At 41.5% G+C, this 12,550-nt stretch overlaps 1 protein-coding gene across 1 annotated transcript in view; it reads right to left on the bottom strand.

Moving 5' to 3' along the window:
* The window catches only part of ST8SIA4 (ST8 alpha-N-acetyl-neuraminide alpha-2,8-sialyltransferase 4), a 59,465-nt gene extending 46,966 nt beyond the window's left edge, over nucleotides 1-12,499 (bottom strand). Inside the window, exons 1-2 of the mRNA XM_010565056.1 lie at nucleotides 12,166-12,499; nucleotides 7,439-7,570 (exon numbers count right to left, since the gene is read on the bottom strand). Of these exons, the coding sequence (XP_010563358.1) occupies nucleotides 7,439-7,570; nucleotides 12,166-12,278 (245 nt within the window). The 5' untranslated portion in view covers nucleotides 12,279-12,499. The remainder of the gene's footprint in view (nucleotides 1-7,438; nucleotides 7,571-12,165) is intronic.
* Nucleotides 12,500-12,550: the final 51 nt, after the last annotated feature.

The raw sequence follows: 12,550 nt of genomic DNA, 5'->3' as shown, positions 1-12,550 counted from the left end.
AAAATAATCATGTGATCACCAGAAGATTCACTTTAGTAATCAGCACCCACCCTGACACCTAGAACGAATGGGCCTAATACTGTTTCTGTTAGCAAACAACTAGCAACATTTATGCATGGACTGTGTATCTTGCGCATTATTGCAAAATGTAAGAGGAAGGCAGTGAAGTTATGCAAACAGTGCCAAAAAAATAAATGTGCCTTGGCTTCCATTATTAATTTGGTTACTTACAGTCAAAGCTTATTTATCTATGTGCTTACATATGCTTATAGAAGTCCTCCAACGAGTTTCAAGTGGACCTGAATTAGATTCAGATAATCAACCACTTAATTAACAGAGCTGAAATTTCCAAAATGTCCAAGAAATTTATTTTTCAATAAAATTTTGAGATGGGCAAAAGTCACTGAATCTTACCATCTTCTCACATGTTTTAAAACCTTTTCTTATCTGAAGTTGTCAGTAGCCTATTCAATTAAATGTATGCACAGGTATTACAGTACACATAAGAATCATTGTATAAGAGATGTTTAATAATGCTAACATTAAAATATTTTAATTGATTCATCTGACTGTATCCAGATATCTTTTAATACTGAAAGAAAGATGATTAAGAATGCAGAGTATATGCTATTGTTTTAAGTTCCTCTGTGCTACTGACTCATCTGTACCATGGGGATAGTAGTACTTCCCATTTCCGTATAAGTGCTAAGAGAAAAAAAATTTACTACGGAATATTACAAAAACTGAGTACATACATGTACAGAAAAGTACATACATGAGTGTCTGTCAGTCTTGATGCTGGTTAATAATAACTTTTTTAAACCTCTGTTCTGTCCCACAAAGAGCACTGACAATAGCGCAACAAGGTTATTCTGATTAAACAGACATGACAAAATTTTTTAAAAGTGCTAATACACATCCAGCTGCATATACAATTCAAAAGTAAGCTCAGTTAGAGGAAGGAAAAAAACAGCATGATTTTCAGTCAAACCTTGAAGTAAAGGTGTACTGCAACCTTAAGCTAAAATGTGTAAATAAACTGTTTTATTTGAGGTGGTCTTCAAGTTTTGTTTTGATGAAAACTGTATCTGGGGTGTGGCCTGAGCCCTTTGTGGGCAGGTGAGGCAGATGTGGCTTGCTTTTATTTGAAGCCAAGCAGCTGTTTGCAACATGTTTACAGGACTCAGAGAAACATGGTGTCACAATCTGTGGTTGACCTAGGGTTTTTCTTTGATAACCAGAAACAGATGTTCATAATACTTAAATACCTACTACAACTCCCAGTTATCTGATAAAGTGCATGTAACAGACAGCATTGTCTCTGAACAACTTTCCAAATGATATAAATATGTACTGATCTGAGGCAACATGGTGACATTTTTTTACTTAAGTGCATTTTTCTGGTTTTATTTTGCACTGTAGTCTTTGTACTACACAACTATTACATAATGGCAAACTCTCCCTCATCTGCCCCAGAATTCTGTGGATTAAGGAAAGAAAATAAATCACTCCAACATTTGACTTTTAAGATTACAAATAAATTTCTATTTTTAGACATTGTCAAGAATACCAAAATATGACCTCCAACACTTTTCCCAGGAAAATCATTCCTTTCGAGCGAGGCAGTGCCAGAAATCCTCACTGCTGGGGCATCTGGACTTGTCTGGACCCCAGCCATGAGGGGAAGTCCCTAAGTGCATCCTCAGTATCCAGGAAGGTGGGCTAGCTCACCAGCAACCACATTATTGGAAACAGAGATGGACTAAGTGATTACCTAGTCCACATTCTGCCCCCGCTGAAGATGTGTCTTTATCTACATCACCCCCAGCCTATGTTTATCTAATATATTCCTAACAACCTCCTGTGGTGGGGACTCAGCAAACTCCCCATGCAGTCTGTGTCAGTGCTTCCCTAGCCTTACTGGCAGCACAATATTCCTTGTGCTAGCTCAGATCTTTCCCACAGCAACTAAAGAACTGTTCTTGTTCCTTACACCTTGCCGGTGGAAGACAGACTATTCTTTACTCTTGGCAATAGCCTTCATTTACCTCAGACTAAGAAGCCATCCAACTTTTTTTTTAACCTTTTTTTTTTTTAAATGGACAGGTTGTGTGTTGTAGATGACCCCTCTTGTTGCTCTCCTGCAGACTTGCTCTGACTGATTCACACAGGTCTTTAAACAACTTGATTTTCTAACCCTTATCAAGTTCTGACTCCGCTTTGCATTCCCCAGTTGGAAGGCAGAAGGCAGCTCTCAGCCTTTGAAATCACCAAGGACTACGACCTAGGTAAAGCATTCTTTTTGCCAGCTAAATTGTTTTAATTAAAAAAACAAAAAGACAAACCAAATACAAACTGTGAGGCAACAGGAGGTCACAGCCTGCCCTTGTAGATGGCTACAGCTACAGCATCTGTTGGCCTCCTGAAGAGGCAGTGGAGACTGTGAGTATATGCACCTGTGTTGGGTTTGGCTTGAGCCTGGGTGAAAGGGAGTTTTAAGAAAACCTCTTCAAGGAACGCAGCATTTAGAATCATAGAATAGTTTGGATTGGAAGGGGACTTGTCCAATCCCTGATTTGGATTTGTTAAAAAGATGCCTAACTGCACCTAACCATGGAAATGTTCCTGGCATTGCCCTGCCCATGGAGGACCACACAAACAGAAGTGCCATATTACCAGAAGTTGCTGTCTGGCTCTGTCCCCATTCCAGTCCCTCCCATGCTTGTCAGGGGACCTCACTTTCCCTTGACCAGAAGGGTCACTTCAGTAGCTGAAGCAGGTACTAATTGGGCACTAATCTTCAGTGGGCATGCAAAAGGAAAAGAGGGCTTTTAAATAGCGCGTGACTCAACTACTGCTTATCATATGAAGGCCAGCCATGTGCCAGCTTTGCATGAAGTTAAGCAAGATAGAGCCAAAAGAAAGGAGTCAAAGGAGTTAATCATCCCAATTGACAGTGAACACTGATTTTCAGTTGAGGCAAGGGTCTAAGGAGGCAAAAAACCCTTAAGCTTTGTTATGACTAAAGCAGACTAGAGAGCCCCCGTCTGCAGTCTTAAGAGACACAAAAGATCTGAAGGCAACAGTGCAACTGACCCCAAAATGTTGATCCAAAAGCTTCAGAGCAATTGTACACCTCCATTGCCAGTTCAGTATTTACTGCTTGTACTTCAAGGACTTACCATAGCTGTTTCATATTAACTTGAAAGATAAACAATCATAATAACCTGAACCCTTCTAAGGAGGAAGTTGCACTTTTTTTTTTTTTTTTTTTTTTTTAATATGATGCTGTTAACATCTTACAAGTTCTCACACTTTTCTGACAGGAAATTTCCACTCATCAGCTTGTCTGTTACATTGCAAAGAGATAAATACATCCTCAACACTTTTTTTTTCTTTTCCATTTTGCCTTCCTGCAATTCAAAACCTTCATCTGCTTCTTCCAACATAAACGCCCACATTTAATCAAAAATAAGTGGAGGAAGAAAGTCACACACTGAGACCTCAGACTGTAGTTCATTTCACAGAGGTCACAGATCATGCTGGCATCAGTCCTGTGTGTAACTCTTCCCCAGACAGGTTTGTACCGTCTCAGCCACATCTCTCCTTTCTGAAAGTACGGCCTTCAATACAACTGAAATTTCCTAATTTCCATAACTGGAAAGCCTTCACACTGCTACAGAGACTAGAAAGGACTTAAGACACAAAACCTTGCAGGTGGTGGATTCTCTCTCTTCTTCAAGGCTGAAATCATTCAGACAGAAGGGGAGCCAAGCAAGCAGTCTTCTTCCCTTAGGCACAGGAATTACCAATTATTTTTCAAAGAAGTTGTCAGCAATCAGAAGGTAACATCAGCTGGAAAAACCACTCTCCCACTAGAAATCATGACTGGCAAGACTGTAAATTTGCTACAGTCTCAACTAATTAATAATACCCATCATTTCCACCTCAATCACAGAAAGCCTAGCTCTTTCTTCCAACGCTTGTTTAACATCTCCAGAGGGCTGCTGCCCTCCCAAAAGAGCTGCTACGCTCTCTAGACTGCCTCTTCTGGCTGCAAAGTCCCAGAAAGTATCTTGTGACACCAGAAACGCAGCGGAAGCTTTTCACCCTCCCACTGAGTCCTGATAAAGGAGCTTTTTCACTCACTGACTCCTATCTGAGCCTGGTCTTGCCAAGAATTCATAGCACCTTTGAGGCTGACAGACTGGTCACTAACCTGAGCAAAAATAAGATGGCCAGAGATGATGCCCATGGTCAACAAAGCAAATAGGAAAGCATAATATATTCGAGCTGCCAGCCAACCAGGTCCAGACACACCACTGATCAACAGTCCTCATACAAAGCAAAACTCACTAACAAATAATTTCTACATTTCAAAATTGCAAATGTGGGTGTCAAGCTGATGTAAGACACAAAAGTAGCTGACATTTATGGGTGATTATAAGTTTTATGAAATGCCTTTCTGCTGTACACTAATGGTTTCACAAATTATTTCTCCACTGCTAAGAACTGATAACTTTTTATACATTATTCAACAGGCACTATTTTTTTTTTGTTTTTCTCTTACCATTATTTGCTATGGTCAACCTCACACCACAAGACCACCAGTGTTCACACTAACAGTTGCAATAATAGAGTATGAATCATCTTCACGGTCTACACAGTGCATGTAATGTACTTTGGAGGGCTGAACAGTTAGTTTAACCATGAGAACACTCTAGGAGATTGCTAGACACATCTGAAGTTAGTCCTTATAGGTCCATAAGTGTGAAAATATTTACAGCTAAGATGCTTCTTACTGCTGTGACAGGGAAGAAAGGTATACAGCAAGCAGCCTGTAAAAGTGAAAGAAGAATGCACATTGTTTAGTCAGCATCGGAAGGGAACACATATCACAAGTGGCTGCATGTGGCTTCTTCAGGGAAAAGCATGGCAAACTTCCCTCCCTCACCGCTGAGTACCATAACTGAATGTGCTATGCACATTACCAAAGAGGACTTCTGGAAAGAAATGACTGGCTGGTAGCAGTAATTCCTTTCATGTAGTTTATGTCAAATTTTAGCCCTAAGTCACATTAATCTAAAATCTTTCACCGTTTCAGTGAAAACACCTGCTCTCTGCCCTGGTGTTCATGATGGTAGCCATTTCATCTCAAAACAAGACTAGCAATGTGGACATCTAAATAACCTCAGCTTGATGCTCTCTCCTGTACAGAAAATCTTTACACTGATAAAGTGGAACTTTTACTGCTTAAACCGGTGTAGAAAACACATGTTTTTTCTTCCCTGTACTACTGAGACAAAAAACATCCTTCACTGTACAATTTTTAAAAACCACCACATAATCACATCATGATTCTTAAGACCACATCAGCGATTTCTAAAATGAGAGAACTTCCCACCCCAGCCAACACTAAGGAAAAAACTGATGTTGAAACTCATGATTTCAGTAGATTGAGATGATACACGTCATGACAGGCTTAAAAAAAATCTACAGCATTCTCTGCTGTTTTACCGCTTTGTCTGAATGATGTCTTTTACTTTTTAAACAGGTAAAAAATGAGCATAACCCAAGCTTAATTGTATCTCTTAATTATAATCAAAAATTTATTACAATTGTTTTACTTGTTAGTTGTTTGGCTTGAGCAGCGAGGTGTATTGGTTTTAAATGGTTCTGAAAGATGACAATTTTTCAAAAAAATAGCTGAAAAGAGTTATCTGTCTCTACTTACAGTCATTCAATGGCGTCCAAACCAGTTTACTTCACAAGTAAAACAGTGTGCTATTTTCTACTAATTGTCAGAAGCATAATCTGAAATTTCAACAGTATTCTGCTGAAGTTACTCAATATTTCTCCAACTTAAATCGTCAACTATATGCAAATAAATTTTAAATACTGTTACTGATACAGAAAATCTGTTTACCTTTCCTAGACTACGTTGGAGCAGAACTTAGCCTTTATGGAACAACTACACTGGTCAAACAGGCTGCATCTGAACAGATGGTCCTGGAAGAAATTCCATTCCTGAGCTGCAACTCAGCTGCATTTTAGGGCGACCACCAGGTCCTCACCAGTAGGAAACTCAGGTGCCTACGGAGCAGCCCAGTGCGTGAGGGTCCCTTAGTATAGGCACTCAGGGAGTGGGGACTCCACAGAGCAATTGCCAGGCAGCTGAGACACAGCTACAGGCTCCAGAGTACTAATATGCTGCTTACCCAAATCCTGCCACTTTCCATCCCTGACGCTCTTCCTCAGCTTTCGCAGCGGGGCTGCACTATGTTCGTTATAGCGCAAGACTTCCAGAACATCAATCCTTTACTACAGCTTTGTACGTTTCTGAGCTACTCGTATCTTCTGCATGTTTTAGAATTAGGGACATAAAATAGCAGTCATTAAAAAAACCCCTAAGCTACTCATTCAGAGAAGCCATGCTTTCATACGTGGAAACACTGCCTGTTTAGGGATTTTGTAAGCTGTCCTTTAATTACAAACAAAAAGGCAGAAAGGGAAATGACATAGAAACCACATTTTAATTAGATCAAATTCCTATTCAAAATCTTAATATTCAGAAAATGAAGCCCACTCTGCTATGTGATTGCTGCTAAAAATAGTTATTTTCTATAATTTTGTGACACTCCTAGCCCTCCACACTGCCAACCCATGCTCCATAAGCTTCTCACTGGCCATCTTCCTGATTAAGACAGGGAAGACACAATGTCAATACAACACCCTAAGAGGCTTCTGATTTCTCTTCTCTCAGGCCCCAAGGTGAGCAGACCTACTGTAATTACTAAGACACATTAGAACTATCACTCACTGTAACTCTGCTGCTGTGTTTCCCCCATCAGCATGAGCCTAAGGCTCTTTTTAGCCTCTCTGATTTCAGGAAAGAAAACTGTGTAAGATATGGGTATTGTCAACATCTGACTTGTGACTTGGACTTGCCACAGACAAGGTTTGATTCGAGCACCTGATGTCCTAGCTCTTGACTCCTACCTCTAAGTTGTCTGCCTAAGCTCCCTTTGTAGTTAAGGGAGAAAAATTAGTTCAGGGTACTTGCCACCTGTTCTATTTCAGACCTTTAGGATGAGAGGAAAACATGTCCTGAAAGTGCCAGTTTCTCACCACTAACTGCAAGAGAGTTCTAGACAACCAGCTCAAATGTGGACATGCATAATGTAGATACTGACTGCATGGGTCTGATTGACACAGCCAGATGAAAACATTTTATTTATTCTTATGAAGGATGACTTGACTTTGGAGTCTAACGTAATTTTGTTGTATTTAACACTGAACCCTAAATATGTACAGTTATAAAACATCCACCTGCAACTATAAATCAAATTACTGTTTTCCAGACCAGAAGAATTATAGGCAGCATGAAATGTAAAGAATTATGGGTAATATGAAATGAACTGCTTTTTAAGACACTCACCTTATTTCCAGTACCAAAGAAGAATTGATTTTCCAACCTTCTACAGCATGCTGGAAGATTGAGGAGCCACCCTTTCGAATTATCTTATCAGAGCTATTGATCATTGATCTACTTAAACTCAGTTCACCATCTCTGCAATGCAATATAGAAAAGACACAATTACATCAAGGTTAACTCTAGCTTTAAGTAATTTACATTACAAGCAACAGTGATATTGCCTTTTATTCACAACAAAAAGAAGCAATTATCTCTCTGCTTGCCAAGGCAAATAAACTGTACCTGTGAGAAATCTATAGGACACCTATATCTAATACCTGAATATGCAATTTAAGAGCTTAAATATGTTTATATTTGTAATGAAATAGACTTAACAAAAATCACAAGCTCCAAATTGTGAACCTGGACCAAACTTCAGTATGTTTGCGAGGCAAGATCTGCACTTCTATGTTCCAAAATTCCAGGACTAACTACTAATTGTTAACTTTCAAGCCTTCGCCCAGCAACTGCTCATGTTCTACAACAACGGCCTAATAGACTCCCTTTGCCTCCTACTGATACTAAAAGACTTTCATGCATGGAATTCTGGAGTTTAATGGCATACAAAAAACAGAATTTCCTCAAGATGTCCTCAAACTTTTGTATGCACACGTCCAAACAACGCCAGTTGTCTTACCCTCTTCATCAATCTTATCATGTTCATAAATTTTGATAAGGTAACCTTAAAAAAATAAAAAAATACTCTAAGCTGTGGGTGATGACCACTGAACATCTCATGAGGTATCATAATGTTACCAGTTGCAATATTAGCCAATAAGTCACACAAATGTGACAGAGAAGCTAAAATACTACAAGGACAACTTAAGGCATTAGGTCTAAAATGTGTTTTTATCTCCGTATGTTTCCATTCTCTTCCATACTGTTCCCATTTAGGTGCGAGAGCAACATTCAGCCGAGTTCAAACATAGCTGTTAATCATAAATATATCAAAGTTGTTGGATATAACATTCTACCATGTAGAATGTCTTGTATCTCAGCAGTATATATAACAGTAATATACAGAAATCTCTTTATCTGTTAATTAAGTGTGCTCTGAAACACTGCCAATGACAATACAAGCTAAGTGAAGTTAAACAGAGCTTTTGACCACTAGCCATTCAACAAACAAAATGGAAAAGATGTGAGACTGTAAGCTTTCTAGGGAATCACTGACTCTTGTTCTCCTGTGGCCTTAAGTTCTTAAAACAATTGGATCCTGGCCCTCACTAAGAGCTACAGCAACATTACTGCTGTGTATATATACACACACATGTAAATATATATATATATAAAAATTATTAATATTTGGTAAATTATATAGCAGACTAAACTCAACTAACCTGCAATGGGACATTAATTAAGCTAAATTAACAGAGCTGGTAACATGTAGTCATTTGCAAAAAGTGCTATGATTGCAAAAGCTCCTGTAACAAACCAGTATTGCACACTTCATCAAGAACAACCCAGCATCACTAGTACCGCTCTCCCTCCCTCATCCCTCTATGCCAACACGCTGCAGCACTGACCTGGCACTGACTGACTCAGAGGTAAGACTGCCACCTACTGAAAAACCTGCAACTTCAAGCAATCGTGTAGGTACAAGATCTGTATGTAAATTATCCCAATCATGCTAACTTGAGGGCATGGGAGGATGCTGCAGAAATCCCTAAATTCAATAACCAGAATGTAATTAATACTTTTTTCTATTTTAAAATTCCCTAAAAAATTCCCTAAAAATTTTCCATAATGGTTGTAAATATATTTATTACATATAATTTCCTATATATATTTTCTAGATGCATAGCGTGCATGCATCTAAAGGAAAACTACCAAAATACATCCAGGTAAAGTACTTAGTCTAAAAGTACTTCAGAGACCTCTCCACTTTATGCTGGGTTAAATGTTACCCATTAGACACTTTAACAGTGACACAGCTGACAAAACTTAACAACAAAATATGCTGCCAACACCTAAAGCACCATAGCATTTGAAATGCGGTTGCCTTCCATATTCACAATTTACATCTGCAGTGAGCTATATAGATTGTACAGTAAAATAATGTTAAATTATGTTCACATGAGCTAAAAGAAGGTCCTAGGCACTCTGTGTTAAAGTTCTACTATAAACACAAATATGTTCACTTACATGCTCCTCTCCCTTTTATTGGTATTGTTTTATTTAATTTGCACTTACAGTAATATTACATAAACTAACACATAAAAAGCTAAATTTACTCCAGAAAATTCTTCACTGTGTAAAAACTGTGAAATAAATTTGGGCTACTTTGTACCTTCTAGAATCACTGCAAATCCTCTCTGATGTAAATGAAACAGTTGCCGCTGTGACAGCAACTTGTGGATGACAGTGTGAACCTTCACTCTGAATTATCTTGCCTTGGTGACCAACCAGACCAACCTGAAGACAGTTCATTAAATACAAATAACTGTCCTCAAGCATATTCTGTATCAGTAGAAGATAACACTGTTTAAGAAACACTGCATTACCCATAATATGTGTCTCATCACTTGCTTAATCTTCAAAGAGATATTACTGTCTAGATAAAGAAGGGCATGCTTTCACACTTACTGTCCTAGCAAACTCTGCTACGAGAACACAGCTGATTTAAGGTTTATCACATACTTTGGAATTGCACATAGTCCATTTTGGAACATCTGGGATTTACCTGCAGTGTCACTAATAGCCATAAAAATGGGCCACCTCGTACATTCACAGTTCTGCATTACTGGTACTTCTGGAAGTAAAACATCCCATGGAAAACTGACTTTGCTTGCCCATGTGGCCAGTCACAAATAACCAAATGGCATGAGCCCTTCCTTCAGGAGAAAGGCAAGTATAACATCAACAGTGGCAGCAGACACTAGCAGTACACTTAAGGTTTTCTTCCCCTGCTTCATACAGTAATGGATGGGATAACAGGCTGGGAAAAGAAACTATATTCCAATATCCTTAACCAAAGTGAGTAGCAACATACTGCACAAGAAGCCTCACTGATATCAAAGAAGTAGAGATACCAGTAAATGACCTGGCAGAAGTACATTACATCTATATTTTTAAAGTGTTGTTAAGGACATAAATATTTATGGCTAAATACATTTACTTTCTTTCATTTAATATTAAATCTTCAGTTCATTTTAGTACCTTTTAAATGGTGTCAAACAATGCATCATAAGCTGGAGGAGGCTTTTTTTGCAAATACATATGGATTCTACCTAGTGACTAATTTCTGAATCATTTGTTTTCACATGTATTTTTGCACACCTACAACCCCAAAATTTTACACTTCTGTACATCTCCTAAGTAGGCAGATACCACAGCATCGCGGCAGAAACTGGTCTGGCACCCAGGCGAGAGGGAAAGTTACCAGCAAATCTTTAATACCAACTGAAGCAAACATCACATCATTAACCACGCGCACACACACAGGAGAGGCCACCCCCTGCTCCCGGGAGGTGCTGGGGCCACTGCTGGCCAGCTGTGCCCAGCTGCCTGTGCCCTGCTCCCACATCGGCCTGCCTGGGCAAGGGCCGGCAAAGAAGGATGCACTTTCTGCCTTTAACTCTGGGGACCGTGAGGTCGTAGGGGGGGCTAAGTAGGTTGTAATTGCCCCAGCTTCCTACAGGCCCCTATAGGCACTTACAACCTCCTTACGCCTCCTCCTCAAATTAAGGCAACAGTTTACACCAAAGCATGAAAATCTGCTGTGAATGCATCTCCCCCCAACTCCATTGGCACAAGCAAACAGAAAGCGTGAGCCCCTTCCCCGCCTTTGCTGATCTCACTAAGCTACCACGGAATTTACGTACCCCTCCTGTTAAAACAAAAAATTATACCCCTCGAAGGAGAAACAGGCTTGGTTGAAAACCCAACATCTTGACAGGATTGCTGCAAGTTGAGAGAAAAATGAGGAATACAGGCATGCACGTACACAAACACAATGCACGACAAAGAGAAAGCTGAGGTGCCAACAGAAAAATGGCAAGGGACTTTTCGCCTTTTATTCTGAACCTAAGACAGGCAGGAGAGCGAAAATACGCAACAGAGGGTCTCAGCAAGGAACCAGAGTTTCCAGCGGAGCAGCCTCGGGAGCTAAGGGGGATGTCCCACACACTCTCAGAGCAAGCATCCCCAAAGAGCACCGAAGTTAAACACAGCTCCCGGGCAAACTTCAAGGACGGAGGCAGTGGCCACCCGCAGCCACCAGCCACGCCGGCACGCTCGCCTCTGAAGGGCTCCCAAAGCAGGACAGGAGGCACAACGCACTCCGACGGCTGCCGCCGCCACCTCCAGCCACGCCGGCCCTCGGGGAGCAGCCGCGGCCAGCTCAACTTCCCCGGCGCGCCCTACTACTGGGGCTGGGGGGCAGCAGCACCAGCCGCAGCCCCGGCAGCGGGCAACCTCCGTCCCCGTCCCGCTCGCCCCCAGCCCGCAGCCGCTGAGCTCCGCCAGCCAGACCCGCTCGTAACCCGTCCCGCAGCGGTACCCCCGCCCCGAACGCGATCTCCCCAGCGAGAGCGCCAAGTTGCAGTGGCACCGCAGGGGAGCGGGTCTCGGCCCGGGGGTCGCCGGGGGGGCCTGAAGACCCGGGTGGGGCCGCGTAGAGGACCTCAGGCAGCAACATCCCCCCCGCCACCCCCTCGGGGAGCCCTCCCGGCGCGGCGCCCCGCAATTACCCGGCGAGAGGTGCCTCCTGGCGCTCCTCGGTCCGCGCTATTTCTTTCGTCTTATAAAAGATGAGGAGGAGACTTATCGTGCACACAGTCCACCTCTTCCTGACTGAACGCATGTCTTCTGCGAAACGCGGTCCCCCTCCCCCTTTTCCTTTGTTTGTCAGGGGTGTGCGGAAAAGAACTCCACACGCGGCACGAATTGCCGAAAACACAGTCAATTTTTTTTTCCCGAAATAATTAAAGAACAAAAATAAAAACCAGGCAGGCGCAGACGCTGGGGGTTGTTTGGCGTTTAGTTTGTCTTTCTTTCACCCTGTCCTCCCCTGCCCAGGAGCCAGGCTCGCAGGCGGCGGCTGGCTCTCCTCGGCCGGGCGGACAAGTCCGTGGC

This window comes from Haliaeetus leucocephalus, unplaced genomic scaffold (genome assembly GCF_000737465.1).
Source record: "Haliaeetus leucocephalus isolate CR32 unplaced genomic scaffold, Haliaeetus_leucocephalus-4.0 Scaffold185, whole genome shotgun sequence".
Classification (NCBI taxonomy): Eukaryota; Metazoa; Chordata; class Aves; order Accipitriformes; family Accipitridae; genus Haliaeetus; species Haliaeetus leucocephalus.
The sequence above is the reverse complement of the archived record's forward strand: the minus strand, read 5'-3'. Positions and strand labels throughout refer to the sequence as shown.